Below are 20567 nucleotides of genomic sequence, written 5' to 3'. Positions count from 1 at the left end.
TTAGCAATGTGATTATGTTAGTTGATTGATTTTGTGCATGTGTGAGAGTAGTTAAAGAGTAGCTAACTTTAATTGTCATACTAGATTGCATTGTGTGCCTACATTGATACGGACCACTGATTTTTAGCTCGCATTTGTCGATTGAGCTTGGTTAGTGACGTTCCTAGTTAGAGTCTTTCGTAGTTGGCGCTAGCTAGGCCTCTAGGAGATAGCAAGTCCAGCTCTTTTATTGCTTTGTTCACCTTCCCTCGGAATACTAAAATTAATTAATCTCCTACCCGATTAGTGTGTGTCCATTGCAAGTACATGTGGATCCTAAATCCCTAGTGTCTTGATATATTGATTTATTTGGTTTGATTAGTTGAATTAGATAACCTATACTACCATCTTGCCTTTCGTATTTAACCCGACCTGTTACAAACCCGACCCGTATTTAATCCGACCTGTTACAAACCCGATCTGAAATCAACCCTACTTGTTGAACCGACCTAAATTCAACTTGAATCGTTTTTTACCCTACCCGAATTTTAAAAATTCAACCCGATCTGTTAAGTTACTAAACCAACTCAAAATAGACATGACTTGTTATTGACCCGACCAAAATTCAACCTAAGTTATTCCTGACCCGATTTCAAATTACCTTAAATTTGATTTAGACCACCTTATTATTGTTGATCAAAGCATTTTTTCAAGGGAGACCAAGTCGGTCCAGACCAGCAAAAAAAAGGAGTATCATCCCCAAATTTAAGAGTTAAATAAGTATATATTTATTTGTTGTATGATAAAAGGAGATCATTATCTTCCAAAATTATACATTACATCTCCTTAGTATGTTGCAATAGATATTATAGTCAATGGAAATAATTAGCTTGATAAAAATGATAATTATCTATTTGTAGTTAGTTGAACCCGAATATGACCCGACTTGGAAATCACCCGACCTGATTATAACCCTGTAATTATTGACTTGAACATAACCCGACTAGAACCTGAGAATGAGCCGACTAGGAAATGAAATAACCTGATTATAACCCACAAATTATTGACTTGAACCGAACCCGACTTGAACCCGAGAATGACCTAACTTGAAAATGACCCGACCTGATTATAACAAGCAAATTATCGACTTGAATTTAACCCGACTCAAACCCGAGAATGACCCTATCTGATTTCAACCAGCAAATTATTTACTTGAACATAACCGAGAATTACCGTAACCCGTTTTAACCCAAATTAAACCCTACTTATTGTTCATACAACCCAAATGTAACCTGATTTGTTATTAACCCGACCTTAACCTGACCCAAACCCGATAAGATGTATGACCCGACGTGACCCGACTCAAGCATGACCCAACCCGGACCTGACCCGTATAGGTTACGGCATTAACCCGAATCGACCCTACCCGAGTTGACCTGACCCACTCTTACCCGACCCAAACCTGACCCGATTACCCGGATTGATAGCGCTACATAACACTCTAGTAGTTGTGTGGAGGTCTTTGCACTTGCAGGACCCGACTTTTCAAGTAAGAGCTCCGTAGCGTGAGCGAAACACGAGTCAAGGGTAAGATGGTCTTTTCACTCTATTTTGTTATTTATGTCTTTTAGTTATATTAATTGTGAGTAGGTCTTGGGGTCGGGTTTTGTTCCCGAAAAGTTGGACTTTCCCAAACCCGACATGATCAATCTTGACTAAGGGCATAGCACTTCCCAGTTCGCACTTTGGGTGTCTCCCCCCACGGGTCTTTGTCCATATGTTTGAACTATGACCAACTTGTGCGAGTTAAAGTCTGGTAAAGTGCCTTATCCTTATAAAAAAAAAAAAATAAAAAAAAAATAAAAGAAAAAAAAAAAAATTAAAACCGACATTTTCAATGTGGAATGTAATTAACATCGAAAAACAATTGTGCTTAATTCTTTTCAATACAATATTTAATCCTCACTTTCGAATCAATATTCTATATAATAACTTCTCATCACTTTTCATAGTTCTTGTTGAGCAATTAGGTTTTGATGATTATAAACTAATGATGATTATCTATCTAACGTGTATGTTAAGTTGTGCATAGAAAGAGCAAGTTATGTTTGGAACAGGATACAAGGAACCTGAGCAATGACAAGTATATATACAAGGAACTTGAGCAATATAGGATAAGCAATAGAGGAACAAGAACAATGATAAGTGTTACGGTTGTTAAGCATGATGATGGCTAAGGAACCATGAAGGTAACTATGTAAATAGGTGTTTACATATGTTAGCTTCACGAGGTAAGTATCCTATACATATATATGTCATGTATGTGTAGAAGTCTTTTAATTTAGTTTAGTTTTCTTTACTGTTTTTATAAATGAAAAAACTAACCTTCTGAGTTGCTTTGTTATCCTCAGAAGTTTGCTCAGTTTGTCATCATTAAAAGGGGAAACTTGTTGACCCTTATGAGGTTTTGATGATGATGTTAAGAATTGAGCAAACTTCCATTTAATAAGGATTTTCTAGTGTTGTGATGTTTGCAGGTTCAGTAAGCGTTGAGGGCTGAAGTAGGAACTGAAACAGAGGAACTTTAGAAGATCCATGAGGATACAAGTAAAGTTAGAAGAAGAGTTCCAGAAATGGAACTTCCCGAAGTTTCTCAACAGGAACTTCAAACGGGTGTAACGACCTGGTTCTGGTGTAATGCTGGGGCAAACCCTAAGATCCAGAATATATCAAGACTACAGGATTCCAGAACAAGAGTTTCAGAGAAGCAACATGAAGACAGAGAAATAGAAGTATATTGCTCTAGGATTCATGTAAGTATGTTCGACATAAAAGTCGGTCTGGAACAAGTCTATATAGAACCTAGGTGAACTCCAAACAGTCAATGAAATTAGAGTAACTGACTTGTCAGGAACTCGGAGACTGTCAGAGTTCAGGAACCTAATAGGAACTTAAGTGTGCACGTTGTTAAAAGTCGGTTTTAATGATATATATATTTACCTTATATATGCATATCTTTTAGGGATTTGGTTTTACTGAATAAAGATATTTATCTTCTAATAAATCCCTTTTGGAAAAAGATAAATTTTGTTTAAAAAGTATTTTTAAACTAAAAGATAAGATTGGAATTAAATCTGATTTTATGTTAAGTTTATCTTATTATTATTGACAGATTTTATTCTTAACAAAAAGATATATTTTCGGAAAACTTGTTTTTAGAAAATATCTTTTAAACTTATCTTTTCAGAAAATCTATCTTTTTCAAGATGAAATGAATAATTCGAGTGTACTATAAATATGCTCATATGTATTCATTCAAAGTTGAGGCTGACGAAGTGTAGTGGTCGTGCTTAATGGTTTTAGCCTTCACCACGAAGCTAAGTCAGTTCTCCTGGTCAAAGTTCCTATCAGGTTTTGGTTACAGTATGTCCAGTGAGTTCCAGACAGGTCTCGAGTGTTCAACATATTAGCTTTATCTCTTTATTCATAGATATGTATTTAGGGATATTCAATGAGATCTTGTAATGGGAAAAAGGGTTTTTGAGTGTTTTGTATTTTGGGGTGAGATTGTGAATTCTCTTAAATTCACACAAGTGATGAGTTTGAAATCTCGTAAAATTCGAGTGGTAGTTAGTCACCCCGAGTGTGTCTTGGGTTGCAAGTGGGAAAAAGGAACCTGAGTGTGTCTTAGGTCGAGAAAGGAACCTGAGTGTGTCTTGGGTCGAAAAAGGTGCCTGAGTTTGTCTTAGGTCTGATAGGATAGGTTCCTGTCAATCAGCAAGTGTCTTAAGAGGAACTTGCGAAGCAAAGGTCTGTGTAATAGGTTGTACTAGGAGAGTTGCCTATTATAGTGGAATTTGTTTATAAGTCCCAATAGGGCCGAGGTTTTACTTCCAGTTAGGCACTGGATGGTTTCCTCGTAAAACTTGCTGTGTGCTTTAAGTTCCTTTACGCATTAATTGTTTATTTCCGCTTAAGTTCCGCGATTGGAACCTACTACCATTCACCCCCCCTCTTGTAGTAGTTCATCTAAATTAATAATTGGTATCAGAGCTGGTGCTCTTGATAAACCGGGCAACCCCGAGGAGCAAGTTCCAGGCTAGGATGGATATCTACAAGGAATGCAACGAATGGAACTCAACCCTAGAACGTACCCAGTACCACGCGAAGACCAAAGTCTGCTTGTGAAGCAGAAGTGATTCAAAGATGAACATCTTTGAGGTAAGTGTCTCGTCTTTGAAGTCTTGATTATATGCATGATATTATGTGTAAAAGTTTCTTGCAGTATTTCTAGTTAAATTTTGGATTTTGTTTTGGAAGTTTGTAAATCAATTTTGTGTAACCTCAAATCTGATTTATAGTGTGAAAAGTATTTGTCAGATTTACAAATTGATTTATTTTTAAAGAATCGGGTTACTAGAAATAGTTCAAGGAACGTATTGTGTAGAATTATGCATATTTGGTCTCTTGGAACCTGGATTACTGCTGTATGGAAACTTAATTCTTTGGGCAAGGTAATGAACGTATATTTTGAATATTTGCCAAAGAATGACCTTATCATGTGTATGTGTTATTCTGAATATTTATTATGTAGACACATGATTTTTATTGTTAGTAAAGATAGTTGATTTAACCGTAGTTGTTTTAATTATGGATTATTGACGTCAATTACTAACATGAAGGTACCCAATATATATTGGGTAACCAAAGCCAAAAGATGACTGATTTTGCAGGCTATATGAGTGGAGACAACTTATTAATAACGATGATCTTTGGTTGTTTGTATATAAGGAATTATGTGCAAGTTCCTTTCACTAGAAAGCCTTTATAAGAGGTTTATAGTAGGTGAAGCGACAATATGGATAAGTGTGTAAGTCACCTATACATCTCTCTGTAAATATTGGTCATGTGCTTTTGGTATGTATTAATCCTTCACAAATTCCTATTGAAATTCAATTCCCTATTCTTATGAAGGTTATTTGTGAATGGATGAAAAGAGAAGTTGTTTTGATGTTTATAATGTATATCATGACAAACTAACTTCTCTTCTAGTTTTGTGCAAGTTATTAATGATTGTTTTGTAGGTTTGTCCATTGAGACAAATTGGTGATAAAAGTTTGTTCCATTAGGAGCTCAGTGCTTAAATTGGTTGGAACTTGGTGAACTTGAAATGATAGAACGAATTAGGGATACAGGAACAACAAAGCTTCTATATCAAGGTGCTATAGGAGATAGCGTATACGTTCCTGTAAAGATTCTGGTTCAAGTTCCAGTTAAGTTCTTATTATTCAAAGTTCCTTGGAACAAAGAATTAATTCCTGTAGCAGACTCTTATGAAGGATGATGAGTTAAGATGATTATCTTTGACTGCGTGTTGGAGATTCATCATTTCGTTGATGGAAAGACATCTAAAAGGGAGTATTCTTACAGGAACTTTATGTTTCAACACTTTTATGCTTTAGGTTTTATCTATCTCTTTTGACTAACCTATTGACATTTTAAAGGCACAAAGGAATTTCTTGGGTTGTGAACTTTCAGGTTATATCTTTTGAATGATAATATGAGGGACTTTGACAAGGTGTTGAAGAATTTGAGATTAAATCAACATGTTCCTCTACCCAAGATACAATGGTCTAAAGGACTAGAAGGACATGTTCCAACTTTTTGTCAAAAGGAACATGGAAGAGTTGAAGGTTTATAATAGGAGGGAACTCGCATTATCTCGACAGCGAGGTTCCAAAAGAGATGATGATAGCCAAATCAAGGTATCTGTTACTATAAACCTACAATGGAAGAACTTTGACTTATAATACTAACACAAAAGGTAAAATTTCTACATAACAGGAAGTTAGTAAGTCAAGTTCCTATCCCATTGTGAATATTTTTCTCGTCGAGTTTTTAATGCACATTCTGGTTTTCAATTGCTTGTAACTCTAGTTGTTTCATGGCTTCAAGATGACATCATCAATAAAGAGTGGAAATGTCACATATGAAGGGAATCAAAAAGGGAACACATCATTTGTGGATCTCAAGGTTATTCCTAACAACAACCTGACATTTCTAGGTTTTATTGAAGATGAGATACTTCTATGCTTCAAACTGTGAACATGTAAATCTTTTCATGTTTGATAAACCTAGTAGGAACTCGATAATAGGTATATGTATATGTAAGTTCCAAACAGGTTAAGATCGAGAAGCATGAGAATCAAACACATGTTACATTCTCTTTCAACATCAGGTAGTTGGTAAGCAACACTAATCCATTGGATCTTAGTGATATGGATATGTTTACCATGTGATATGTAGAGACTAATTGAAAGAGATGTCTTATTTATAAGTAATGAAAGCAAATGTGCACTTGGTTACTTTTCTTAATAGAAGAGACGATGAATTGTTTGTTGAAAGTCTTTTCTATCACAGGGTAAGTGGCTAAGTGTTCATCATCTATGAGGTTATAGATCTAACAACGGAACCTAGTTCCAGTCATGTTTAGTGTTTGTTGCAGGAACACAGATTGATAACAAGTTTCCAATTTTGAATCATGAAAGACAAGAAGAGAACAAAGTTATATACTAATGGTCTTTGCAGGTTCTTTGGAATAGTTTTCAATGCCTCTTGCTACATCATCAACACTAAGGCAATAGATCTTTGATTAACAAGACACCCTATGTTCCACTTAGGGATGTTTGATAATAGAAGTGCCAAGGCGATTTATCCATAAACGCCGAGAACAGCAAAACATAAAGAGTTTACCCTATCTTGTTTAATGTGCAATGAGTGAACATATTTTGAGACTAACATGTTTGTTCCCATCAGACAGGTGATAAAAGGTGAACTCGCAAGTTCTTGAAGAACTATCTGAGTTCCTAGTAAAGAAATATGTCACTAAGAATAACAGCAAGGGATAGCTACATATGTTGAGGAACTTCGAGATGTTAAGTTCCAACTCATGCAGCAAAGTTCAAAGAACTCAATACAAGAAAGCAAGTTCCAACGAAGTTCCAGAGCTGAGATAATATTTGTTCCGACCAGCAATATCTCAACAAACTATGGAACTAAAGTGTCTTTCATGCATATGTAACCAAAGGGAAAACCTCAACAACCAAGGATCAGAGAAGAGCTCAAAATATCAACTGAAAAAGATGGACTTCATAACTCATAGTTGTATAAAAGATAAGTTTGTTTTTAAGGTTGATGTAAACATATAATTGGTTGTTATCAGGTTAGATGTGCAGCAGGAACTTAATAAGCTTAAAAGGAAGAGGATGCATGTCACATCCTGAACCTATTCTAGAACACCTAAAAAGGGTCGGAGATTAAAAAGGGTGTTCTGGAAAATGCTTATTGAGTAAGGCACGTGGATGGAACAAGGCCAGGTTGGTTCTTAAAAGAAACAACCAATACAAAGGTATGTATTGTCTTTAAGGAGCTTGTTGCGTGTGTAGCTAGACTTGAAGCAAATTGAATAATATTTGTTCTTGCTGTTTATATGGGATTAGAGTTGTACCACATGGATGTCTTGTATGTCTTGATATGAATTTTTGTAGACGTCTATGTGGAACATACTCTAGGATAGAATGCTATTCAAGTTCCTTCTTGAAAATTGAGTTTTAAAAAGTATCAATTTTTGTTTTCAAGATGAACTGAGTTATTAGTAGTACTTGTTTACATTGATATATCTCTGGTACTACTAACGAGCCATTGTGCATTGGTTTTTGCTAATTTATGATAAGAAAATATATTTGTAAGCATTAACCACTGACAATGGAACTTGAGTTAGAAGTGGAAGTTCATATTAGATTCGAGATCATCAAGGAACATAACAGCCACTTCAAGAACTCCAAGGTAAGCCATCATATTCAACCAATGCTTTAAAGTTATATTTTTATTGGTAAGAGACTACATAAGATACAAGTTCCTTTTCACATGTCGGCATTAGATGAATTGAATTGATATATTTGTGGTATGAATGCAATATGTGAATTTGTGAATTGATTCTCTTATGGTTTTGTCTTGACTTGTCATATTCTTGTTTGTTGCTTAATAGAACAAGACTTGATGAAACATAACATGAGTATAAAGTATTTTTCCCATAAGTTATGTCAAGCTGGGGTTCCTATGCATGTAATACTTAAAGTAAAGAATATGCGCTTATTGTTTATGTGTCACACTTAATTCTTGTGTTGTAAAAGACATACTTACTTGCCTAAGAGTATTAGAGGTCTCATAATAGAACTATGGGTGCTGTCAAACACGAAGTTCCTAAGTTGCCAAAGGAACAATGAAAGAAACTTTGATGGAACAAGACAGGTAAGTTCCCAGACCGTTTACACCTCACTTGTTTAAATTTCAGAGGGAACTAACCTATATTTTAGCCAACTTTCAAGCATCCACGTCATATATCTTCGATCGCAACATTATTCTACAACTCTAAGTTGTGTGTCCGTGTTGCATATACTTTAATTGTCCCATATTCAGAAAATCGAAGATTCTTATTCACCCAATTCAATTTCCTCTTTCCGTTCACACACTTTTACTTCTTATTCTTGATTCCCATGTGCTCTAAGTTTGTTGATCATCTTTTTATGATTTGATGAAACATGAAAAATGGTGATTATATTTTGAGGGGGAAGTTGAAGATAAATAAAGAAGTAAGTACTTGAAAAGGAAGAAGAATGGTAAGGGACTCAGGGGGAATAAGGCAGGAACCAAGAAATCAAAATGGTTCAGATCTGGTTGTGGAACTCAAGTGTATGAGTAAGTAATATCTTCATTGATTTAAAAATGTGTTATTCCAGGAAAGTATGCAAAATTTGTATAATGACACCCTTTAAAAAAAATAATAAAGAAAAGAAAAGAAAAAGAAAAGGGTGATCAAATATTTAATTTCCTGGATATCTAAAGATGAAGAATATTGACTTTGATGTGGAGTACTCGTATACTTGGTGAGCTAGTGAAGGAACAACGACAAACGTTGAAGGAACTTGGCTATGATGAAACTGAAATCTATTTAAGTTCCAGTATGCAGAATGTTCCTCAAAGAAGTTGGTGGTAGAAGTAAGGGAATTTGGTTATCAATTGGTAAGATGAATATGTGTTGTGTTTAGCAGGAGGTTCAAGAGTATGAAATGAAGAACAAATGTGGTGAACCTTATCATCTCAAAAGGTCTAAACGAAGAGCACAAATTCCATTTCATGTTCCCTCTACTTATTTTGTTCCATATGCTTCTTTATATATCGTTTGAGCTTGCGCTTTCATTTGTCTATTCATGCAGTCCATTCCTAACTTTTTAGCTCTGATATTTACTTGATTCTTAACCTCTTATTTGTCAAGTTCAATTAAGGGTTTTGAAGTTGGGCCTTTGGATTGTGAGTTGGAAATTAGTGTGAAAATGGTATTCGTGTTTGAAAAGTGAGTACCTTGAGGCTTTTAGGAACAACAAGTGTTTAACCATTATATATTTACTTATTATATGGTGGTAGGTGTGACATATGACTTTAAGTGTGTATAATTTACGAAAAACAGACATGTGGAACAATACCCTTTTTGATAATGACAAAAGGGGGAAGAATATGTATGATGCTTATGGTATGCAGTAATTAAGTCTAAAGTTCATACATCATGATCGTTGAAAGTATATATATATATTGATAATGATGTGTATTGCTAAGTTCCTAACTATGTTAAGTTCTTGTGTATGTTCTTAATGTTCTTAACTTGTTCATATGGTATGTCCTTGAAAAACTAAGGGGGAATAAATGTACAATGATTATCCTTAATATGTGATAAGCATCATTAGTTTGTCATCATCAAAAAGGGGGAAATTGTTGAGCAATTAGGTTTTGATGATTATAAACTAATGATGATTATCTATCTAACGTGTATGTTAAGTTGTGCATAGAAAGAGCAAGTTATGTTTGGAACAGGATACAAGGAACCTGAGCAATGACAAGTATATATACAAGGAACTTGAGCAATATAGGATAAGCAATAGAGGAACAAGAACAATGATAAGTGTTACGGTTGTTAAGCATGATGATGGCTAAGGAACCATGAAGGTAACTATGTAAATAGGTGTTTACATATGTTAGCTTCACGAGGTAAGTATCCTATACATATATATGTCATGTATGTGTAGAAGTCTTTTAATTTAGTTTAGTTTTCTTTACTGTTTTTATAAATGAAAAAACTAACCTTCTGAGTTGCTTTGTTATCCTCAGAAGTTTGCTCAGTTTGTCATCATTAAAAGGGGAAACTTGTTGACCCTTATGAGGTTTTGATGATGATGTTAAGAATTGAGCAAACTTCCATTTAATAAGGATTTTCTAGTGTTGTGATGTTTGCAGGTTCAGTAAGCGTTGAGGGCTGAAGTAGGAACTGAAACAGAGGAACTTTAGAAGATCCATGAGGATACAAGTAAAGTTAGAAGAAGAGTTCCAGAAATGGAACTTCCCGAAGTTTCTCAACAGGAACTTCAAACGGGTGTAACGACCTGGTTCTGGTGTAATGCTGGGGCAAACCCTAAGATCCAGAATATATCAAGACTACAGGATTCCAGAACAAGAGTTTCAGAGAAGCAACATGAAGACAGAGAAATAGAAGTATATTGCTCTAGGATTCATGTAAGTATGTTCGACATAAAAGTCGGTCTGGAACAAGTCTATATAGAACCTAGGTGAACTCCAAACAGTCAATGAAATTAGAGTAACTGACTTGTCAGGAACTCGGAGACTGTCAGAGTTCAGGAACCTAATAGGAACTTAAGTGTGCACGTTGTTAAAAGTCGGTTTTAATGATATATATATTTACCTTATATATGCATATCTTTTAGGGATTTGGTTTTACTGAATAAAGATATTTATCTTCTAATAAATCCCTTTTGGAAAAAGATAAATTTTGTTTAAAAAGTATTTTTAAACTAAAAGATAAGATTGGAATTAAATCTGATTTTATGTTAAGTTTATCTTATTATTATTGACAGATTTTATTCTTAACAAAAAGATATATTTTCGGAAAACTTGTTTTTAGAAAATATCTTTTAAACTTATCTTTTCAGAAAATCTATCTTTTTCAAGATGAAATGAATAATTCGAGTGTACTATAAATATGCTCATATGTATTCATTCAAAGTTGAGGCTGACGAAGTGTAGTGGTCGTGCTTAATGGTTTTAGCCTTCACCACGAAGCTAAGTCAGTTCTCCTGGTCAAAGTTCCTATCAGGTTTTGGTTACAGTATGTCCAGTGAGTTCCAGACAGGTCTCGAGTGTTCAACATATTAGTTTTATCTCTTTATTCATAGATATGTATTTAGGGATATTCAATGAGATCTTGTAATGGGAAAAAGGGTTTTTGAGTGTTTTGTATTTTGGGGTGAGATTGTGAATTCTCTTAAATTCACACAAGTGATGAGTTTGAAATCTCGTAAAATTCGAGTGGTAGTTAGTCACCCCGAGTGTGTCTTGGGTTGCAAGTGGGAAAAAGGAACCTGAGTGTGTCTTAGGTCGAGAAAGGAACCTGAGTGTGTCTTGGGTCGAAAAAGGTGCCTGAGTTTGTCTTAGGTCTGATAGGATAGGTTCCTGTCAATCAGCAAGTGTCTTAAGAGGAACTTGCGAAGCAAAGGTCTGTGTAATAGGTTGTACTAGGAGAGTTGCCTATTATAGTGGAATTTGTTTATAAGTCCCAATAGGGCCGAGGTTTTACTTCCAGTTAGGCACTGGATGGTTTCCTCGTAAAACTTGTTGTGTGCTTTAAGTTCCTTTACGCATTAATTGTTTATTTCCGCTTAAGTTCCGCGATTGGAACCTACTACCATTCACCCCCCCTCTTGTAGTAGTTCATCTAAATTAATAGTTCTAATGTACAATTTGGGTAGGTGATCAACGCATGTAACGTAAAGAGTTAGTACCATGCTCAGATTGCTCACCTTGTCACCCATGTACAAAAAGGTCAGGCAAGTTGTAAATAATATAAGACAATTGTTGAATAAGGAGAAAAATTCTATATTTATTGAGAATGTTGTCCAACCAAAGAGCAGATCAAATTATGTGATTCTGTTGTCTTAAATCAGTTAAATCCATTGGTACTTAGCCTAATTTAGTTCTCATCACTTGGTTGTCCTTTGCTTTTTTTAGCTCTAATCTAGTAAACAGAATTTTCTTAATTAAATATATGCAAGTAGACTTCCCACGTTCTCTCAATTGTACAATAATACAAAATTTTATAATTACTTCATTCGTTAAACTCATCACAGTAAGACTACCTAACTTATATACGTCAATAAAATTATATTATATAGTTTAATCGATGATTAATTAATTATACTTGGTTCATGATTCTTCATCCTTGGAAGGTTTAAATTAGTCGTTTATCTTTACAGGCCTGTGAAATGTTGCATGATATCTGAGTTGTAATATACCAGTTGTTTGGCCCCACATTTATAGTACTAGAGATTAGTTACAAAGAACAAAGACCCAGTTCAGATCAATCATTGGAGTTTCAAGATCAATTAAAATAATGAACCCAATCTCTACGACATTCTATTATACATGCATCATTTAGTATAAATATGTCTATAAAGTCGTCTTTCGTCGTTATGCAATGAGTTCATTCTTTACATTCTACATTTCCAATTGAATAATCCTCTCCTCTCCTGTCCTCTAGCTTTCTTTCAACTTGTCTATTCTTGATCTTCGGCCTTATCGTTTTTGCCTTGCATAACGAAAAGGCGCGAAATCTACAATCTATGGGGATGTTCCTTGATGGAGAGTGGGAATCGATTTGCAAACTTTTTACAGTAGATGAGTCCCCTGATCTCGCTGCTAGTTATCTTGATTACTTTTCTCCTGATAGTAAGCACGACAATGATAGTCCGGCTTATCCATTCCAATCAAGTTTCTTAGAAACAAAGAGTCATACTAAACCTCATGTTGATATGAATTCGTTGTCGTCGTTATGTGGTTGGATTTCTAAGCCTCCACATAATTTCTTAGAAACAAAGAGTCATACTAATAATAGTGATCACTGTGTTGATGATTTGTTAGTGTCTACTGACATTTTATCCTGCATTGATTTCTCAATGGGGAACGGGGACATTGATGCCTCTTTAGGCTTATTGTTTCCTATTGATACTCAAATTGACACCTCTACACTTGACAACGTTGTCGATACTAACAAATGTGTTGATATGTCATCACCCAACACTGAGCTGACCCTTAAGAGAAAGCGTGAAGAGCCAGTGGCTCCAGACGATGATAAAGATGAAAGATCCAGCTTAATAGAAACACCCAAAAAGAACGCCCGAATTTCAAATTCTGTAAGTACTGATGCAAAAAGTTTGACAAATGATACGGTTGATAATAGTGTAAGCAATGTTTATTGAGACGGTTTCTTTATGATTGCTAATTGTTCAGACTCAAAAGTCCATGAGAAAAGCAACACAAAAAACTGATAAGCACGCGACTCCAACTGCAAATACCAAGGGGAACCAAGAAATCGCAGATTCATACTCAAATTACTCTAACCCCTGTGTGTCAGAAGAGATCAATGAAACAGAAGATTCAACTTCCAATATTACCGTGTCTACTACCTCGACACGTAAGAAAAGAGCCAGCAGGGGTGCTGCAACTGATCCACAGAGCCTCTATGCAAGGGTAAATTTCCTAAAACCGATGCTGTTAAACAGAATCTCTGTTGCTCTGAACTTCCTGGTTTTCTAATGTTAATTCTATTAAATGTTACAGAAAAGGAGAATGAGAATCAACGAGAGATTAAGAATCTTGCAGAACCTCGTGCCTAATGGAACCAAGGTTTGTGTTAATGCACCTAACTGAATTCACTAACATGATTAAATAACGGGAAAATACTAGTTGATCTTCATGATTAACATAATTTGTCAATCATAGAGGTGATAGTGTCTTTTCATTCATTAAGTTAGGTTAGTAATGTCATTGCACATGTAATGACATGTTCATATTGCCAGCTATGCAATATAATGACGTTAACAACTAAGTTCAAAGCCCCAAATCCCCACCCTCCTTCTCTCTCCTCTCTCTCAAAGTCCCAACAATGGCGGGTGTGTAGTAGCTCCGGTGATGGAGGGTGTAGCGGTGACAATGAAACTGAAATTAGTGCTGGGCGACAACTAGCTATGACTCCGGCAACGGGTGGTGGTGTTCGTACTTAAATCGATCTCTCATCAGCCAACGTCGGCAAGAATTATGTCCTAGAGCTTCTTGAAAAAGCTCCCTAGGTTAGTCATTTCAAGGAAAAATGGTCACCTTTAACCTTTGGGGTTAATCAAGCCCTTAATTTCACCTTTTCTTCTTAGGGTTTTCGTTTAATTCGGCGGCAAAGCCGCTGGAAATGGTGGTATTGATGGTGTCGGTGGTCGGTTTATTAGTTGCAGATTGGAGATGATGAAGATTGTGGTATGGTAGCTTCAATGGAGGAAGCAGCTTGAACACTACTATTGTTACTGTTAGTAAACGGAGTTAGGATCTAGGCTTGCGTTCTTGGTGATTAAGCGGCTGACGAAGCACAAGTATGAGCTGGCTAGTATGAGTAAGCACTAGATTAACAAAATATGTTAATCATGAAGATCAACTGGGAAAGCCCCATAAATAACTAAATATTTGAAGAGATTGAGCTGAGGTATGTGGTGATCATATTATTCATGTATATTATTGGCAGGTGGATATTAGTACAATGCTGGAAGAGGCATTTCATTATGTAAAGTTTTTGCAGCTACAAATCCGGGTACGTGAATACTTTTATTTATTGGAATTCTAACTCTATACCACTGAGTTTTAACTTTATTTATCATATACCATCCGAAATATTTTAATTCAGTGTATACCATTCAGTGATATAAAAGTATAATAACATACCAATTCTTTTAACGCACTTAGTCATTAACGTTAATTGAGTCATTTGGCAGCTTGTTACAAGTTCTTATCAATATTATTTATTTAAGTAATTAACTTTAGACTTATTTACTTCTTCATATATACAAGCGTGTTACAATAAACAAGTTTGTCAAACAATGATCAACTAACACTTCTTAATTTGTGCAGCTGCTCAGCTCCGATGATTTGTGGATGTATGCCCCCCTCGCCTACAATGGCCTAGACGTTGGAGCTTATGGAAGGATGCCTCCATTTCTTGGCCTTTGAATCTGTTATATATTCAATTTTTATATTATTTTGGCAATAGATAAGGGTCAAATATATGGTAGGTGAAGACGTGTAAAGAAATAGCCAAAAAAAAATTACAAAAAAAGGAAGAATGTGAGATTGAAAGATAAATTGACAATTCTTTTATTTCATTTGCAAGTATCTAAATTAATTTATGTAGTACTTAATCAGACTTCTGTAAATGAAATGGCAAGCATGTTGGTAGGCGTCGTCTGAAGTGCGCCTACGTTAAGCATGTGTGAATGCGCTTGACACTTTTAGGAACTGGGAATTACATAATACGATTAGGGACAAGAAAAGTAGGGAGTCACCAACAAGTTTTTTAAGAACTTGTAAACCATTCACGGATCATTTAAGGCAATCACGCGTAAGGGACAACAATAGGCAATAACGATTGACCCGTGAAGGTTACACCCCATTCATTATCCATGAGATTACTAACTCCATATGGTTCAGAACCACAAAAGGAGAATCGATGATGATGATACGAAGAGAGTCATGGATTCACAGTCGCCCGTATTGGCCTCTACTCGATTCTTATAGTGAAAAGTGATTTCGTGTGATCTCAAAGGCATGGAAAAACAAATCAATTTATTTCAAACTATTTTTATGCTTAATTGGTTAAATATTAATGCACCATATAATTCTAAATATTCGTGATAACTTAATTAAACAATAAGATTAAAAAGGAACCTAAACCAGCCGTCCAAATTATTTTATTAGGCGTGATTTTAGATTACATATTCCCTTTAACATAGTGATAAATATAATAAAATCAACATTAACTTTGGAAGCGAATCAACATATATTAAACAATTAATATATGACAAACATAATAAAACTTGTTGGAAAAATAATAGAAACAAAAGGAACATTATTCCTTACTTTGATTTTGTTTGCATGTAACTACAAAATTATAAACGCATTAGTAAATTCAAGGAAATTAATAAAACAATAATTGAAATTAAATTAAATTAAGGTTGATTTGGGACCAAACCCTTAAACATTTCTACCTTTCACGCCTTGGTTTAAGGATGAAACATCGGGTAAAGTATAGACTCCTAGGAGTGTTTTAGGGAAGTATTGTGAAAGAATAAGGTAGGCCAGTGTTTAGGCTAGAGCATAGAAGAGAGAAGAGAGAATTATTTTATGCCTCGAATCGTAGAAATAAGGCTCGTATTTATAGAGGAAATGAATAGGAAGATGCACGGAACCCTAGAGCTGAAGATAAACCCTTATTTGAGCACCCTAACGCGGTGTGTCTGCCGTGACACGGTCACTGGGCATTGTGTTACGCTATTATTTACTGTGGCGCGACACATAGCTTTTCCCTAAATACAGCAAAACTGATAAAGCACGTGAAGAATTGTACGCGAAGAGTACGCATAAAAATCGTGCCGTGACACAACAAAAGAGATCGCGTTACGGCAACATCCACTATAGCGCGACACGTGGCGCCGTGTCACGGTGTACAGTTTTTCCTGAAATCCGTCCAAATGCACTTTTAACCTAATTTGTCTTTGTATTTTTAGGTGTCGTTTTAGAGTTTCGGGCTATTACGGTTTATTATTCATTAATCAGGCTAAATTAATAAATAATACTAAATGAATTAAAAAGGGTTCTGCCCAAAATACAAATTAAACCATGTTTTGACTAAACATTAGGAATGGTTCGTTGACTATTTTGTAACCTAAGTTTAATTAAACATTGATTTTAAGCACTCCCGGAATCAAATACTCAACCTGACCAATAGTGGCATTGACAGGATGTTCATCGTCGTGTTTGGTTTAAGGGAGACATTTATAGGTGTCTAGAGGCCCCAACTTTGACTTTGTTTGTAGAAACGTGAGTTTCTAAAACGATAGGCAAAGAAGTCGATAGGGACGGAAATTGATTTTAGAGGTTCTGCGACCCTAAATCACTCTCTATACGTCGATACCTGCGGAAAAATGTTAGTTCCATAGATAAAAAAGTAAAGGGATAGAATACGTATTTGACACCAGTGTATCGGTGGCAAATAAATTTGGTAGTTTTCTCATCTTGAAGAAATCAACCGGAAGATGTTGGTTGTGATACTTTCCATGCTTGAGGAAAGTTGATAGATGATATAATCGCTTACTTCTTTGCCTTGAGAAGTGGCACCGACCGACAATTTTTCATGCTTGAGGAAAAACTTGTATGATAATGAGATTGCAAGTCTCTGTGTATCAAGAACCTTGCGACGTGAATCGTATTTGCATTAGGAGATGATTACTAAATACATATGATGGTTCGATTGTCCCAGAACATGGGCCGTAAATGGTTCTCTTGACCTCGAACGTGGGTTGTAAATGGTTCGCTTGTCCCCAAACATGGGTTGTAGATGATTAGACCTTCAAGCCGAATATATTCGACCGTATTAGGTATCTAAAATATCGGAAACGTGACTTTGATGCTTGGTAGGGGTAGAATGGTAATTTTGGTAATTTTTCTACTGAAACAGTCACGTGTGCTCGAATTTTTCGATTTCTACGCCCTTTATCCTGTTATCTTGCCGCATCACGTCAGGTGGTACCGTGACACGAGACATTATTTCGTGTCACGGCTTTTTTGTTTTTCCTTTAAATTCAAATTTCGGCTTCTTTCATATTTCAGCTTTACTTTTTTTGCTGTTTGAGTTTTGTCTTCGCTGTTGCGCTGTTATTCGCACGTTCTCCCTCATTTCTTTACCATTTTCACTCAAATTTCTTGTAAAGTGATTTTTGAATTCTTACAAGGATCCATGTAAGTTTACTTGTTGTTTGTCTCAAATTTTGCTTCAAACGAACGATTTTCGCATGAAACCCCACTACTACAAAAATTGGCAAAGAGACCCGTTGTAATATGCTTGACAGACCGCCTCAGAACGGGTCTCTATCTCAGGGGTCTCTTTGATAAAGAGACCCGTTCATTGAAAGGGGTCTGTTTTTTAGGACAACAAGAGCTGTTGTCAGTGATACGGGGTCTGTTATATGTGTTTTGAAATTAATAGTTTTGAAGGGAAAGAGACCCGTTATTTGAGAAATGGGGTATGTTTAGTGGGTATCAAACAGACCTGTCATGTTAGTTAACAGGTCTCTTCGCTCTCAATTTTTTTTAAAAAAAATAAATTGGTTTTTTTTAAATTTTGAATTTTTCGTATTCTACGCTTTATACAAAATACGAAATGGCAGAAAATTCATTCTACTAGAAGTATATTGTAAGTTACACTTATTTTCGTTTTTTTTTGTACGTTACATTTCAAGAACACTAGAATAATAATGGGCTAAATAAAAATTGATTTGAAACAAAAATAAATAAATTAATTAAAAAAAAAAACAACAACATAAAATCCCAGCAAATTAAAAAATAAAAAAATAAAAAAATAAAAAAACAAAGTTACTAAATTTTACAATTGTAATTACATAAAGGCTTGAGTATTCATTCCCTCAAAAAAAAAAAGGCTTGAGTATTGCATTCTCTCGCTTCGTTTGATAATTTTGTGAGATGAAATCAAGCAATCTGACAAAACAAAATAATGAACCATTATAATTTACAAAAACAAAGAAAATAGAAGAGCACTAAAAATTATTATAAAACATCACCACTTTACAAGCAACTAGAGGCCACAATAAATCCAATTTATAAAAGCATACAATTATTGCAACCATGAAATCAGTATTGTACTCTGCATGTATGTTCATCGCAATTAACATCCAATCAATCAAAGAAATTTGCAATAAAACATCGAAAATAACAATGAAAAACTAATTGTATATGTATTTACTCGGTACTATGACAAAGACAATGGATAAAATTTGTCTAAAAAAAATTAGGATGAATAATTTTTCAAAGCCTTGAAGATCCCTTGAAGATCTAATAGTATAAATTATTCCAAAAGAATAATACCTCACCAATTGAAAAATAGCGAAACAAAATCTTATTTACCAGAAAAAATGGAGGTATTCGCCATTGAAATTAATGAGTGCCGGTAGTATTTATATTTCTTCATATGGCTTGTTTACCACATCTTCATATAATTAACTTGGCATTTTTTTTGAAACCTGAGAAAATTGAGAGGGGAAAGAGCAAGCAGGAAACTAAGGAAGAGAGAGTGACGGCGGAACAGGTTCAAAGAGAGGATGAGGATTTTAGTTTAGAGTTAGGGTTTGAAGAGAGAGAATGACTTAAATAAAAAGAGGCATTTTATTGCAGTCAAGATTCATGAGTAAAGGTAAAAGACCCGTCAGATTTAACAACGGGTCTCTTATATCTATGGTTTTTTATTCTAATACATATAAGAGACCCGTTATAATTAATATGTGATCTTTTATACCAAACAAACCCATTATTCAAATAACGGGTCTTTTATTAGGGGTCTCTTTTTCAAGTTTTGTAGTAGTGCCCTTGGTAAATCAAACTGGAGGTTTTTTTTTATTTTGAGCTTTTATGTCAAAATTCTAGCTATGATTTTGCTTGTTTAAGTATGTATGTTAGTTTATGAGAGATTTGAGACCAAGTTTGCATGATTTGGTGAAGAAATTAACAAATCACCATTTTTAGTACTACTTTTTGCGTGAAGTAATGTTCTTGTTATTCGTTGTTGATTCTTATTTTTTCTTGCATTTGAATTGATTATATAATTCTTGTAGATCTTGTAAAATATGCTATTATTTGGCGATATGTTATTTTTGTGCAATTTCAAAACACGGGTTGTTTTATGCACGTACGACATTGTCATGGAGAACATAGTATCATGCGACTAGTGTATTAGTGTAGCATTAGTGTATAACGGAAAATGCAAATCAAGGTAAAACATGCTACTCTAGGGCAAACTGTAGTATTAGTGTATAGCGGAAAATGCAGCTCAAGGTAGCCGTCAAGCTATTTTGAATAAATAACAAAATAACTGAGGAAATGATGCTAAGTAATTAAATTTTAATCATCTTTTAACATAATAGCGTGCCTAGACAATGAGACCGATATATTTCTACCCGTGGCCGGCGTCAGGCTTTAAGAAAGGATACTCCCTTTGTTCCCAAGGATATAGATGATACTTTGGAGTTTGAGCCTCGCCTCTCTACGAGAAGGGAAGGTGGACCCCACCCTCGTGGACACCAGATGAGTTAGTTTTCAGCCGTGAGAACCATGTTTCTCATCGTCCGCTTGCCGGATTAGTCGATGGTGTACTTATCCATCATGATTAAGGGGATAGAGACTTGATTCCCCGGCTATGCGGACTCATCACAGGAGATCCTGTTACCAACGCATTGTGGGAGTCTACTGGTTTAGGAAATTTTTAATCATCGAATGTGTGATTTCGCAGCTTCCAAAGCTGTTGTTCGATAGATGTGCGTTGTTGGAGTATTTTTGGGATATTACGAACACGTAGCACTTCT

The 20567-nt window shown here is 35.2% G+C and overlaps 1 protein-coding gene across 1 annotated transcript; it reads left to right on the top strand.

Moving 5' to 3' along the window:
• Nucleotides 1–12722: 12722 nt before the first annotated feature.
• Nucleotides 12723–15150, top strand: LOC145640959 (uncharacterized). The gene is made up of 5 exons (XM_081692183.1): nucleotides 12723–13292; nucleotides 13390–13629; nucleotides 13720–13785; nucleotides 14669–14734; nucleotides 15052–15150. The coding sequence occupies exons 1-5, from the start codon at nucleotides 12723–12725 to the stop codon at nucleotides 15148–15150; spliced, it is 1041 nt and encodes a 346-aa protein (XP_081548309.1).
• The last annotated feature ends 5417 nt before the right edge of the window (nucleotides 15151–20567 follow it).

Source organism: Chenopodium album, chromosome 7 (genome assembly GCF_948465745.1).
Source record: "Chenopodium album chromosome 7, dcCheAlbu1.1, whole genome shotgun sequence".
NCBI classification, from domain to species: domain Eukaryota; kingdom Viridiplantae; phylum Streptophyta; class Magnoliopsida; order Caryophyllales; family Amaranthaceae; genus Chenopodium; species Chenopodium album.
Note: the sequence above shows the minus strand (reverse complement) of the source record. Positions and strands in the feature narration are given on the sequence as shown.

Excerpts from the sequence above, each read along its gene's own strand:
- LOC145640959 (XM_081692183.1), top strand. The coding sequence starts at position 12,723 with ATGGGGATGTTCCTTGATGGAGAGTGGGAATCGATTTGCAAACTTTTT. Across the intron at positions 13,293-13,389 it reads ACGCCCGAATTTCAAATTCT|ACTCAAAAGTCCATGAGAAA; the intron begins GTAAGTACTGAT and ends CTAATTGTTCAG. Across the intron at positions 13,786-14,668 it reads TCGTGCCTAATGGAACCAAG|GTGGATATTAGTACAATGCT; the intron begins GTTTGTGTTAAT and ends TATTATTGGCAG.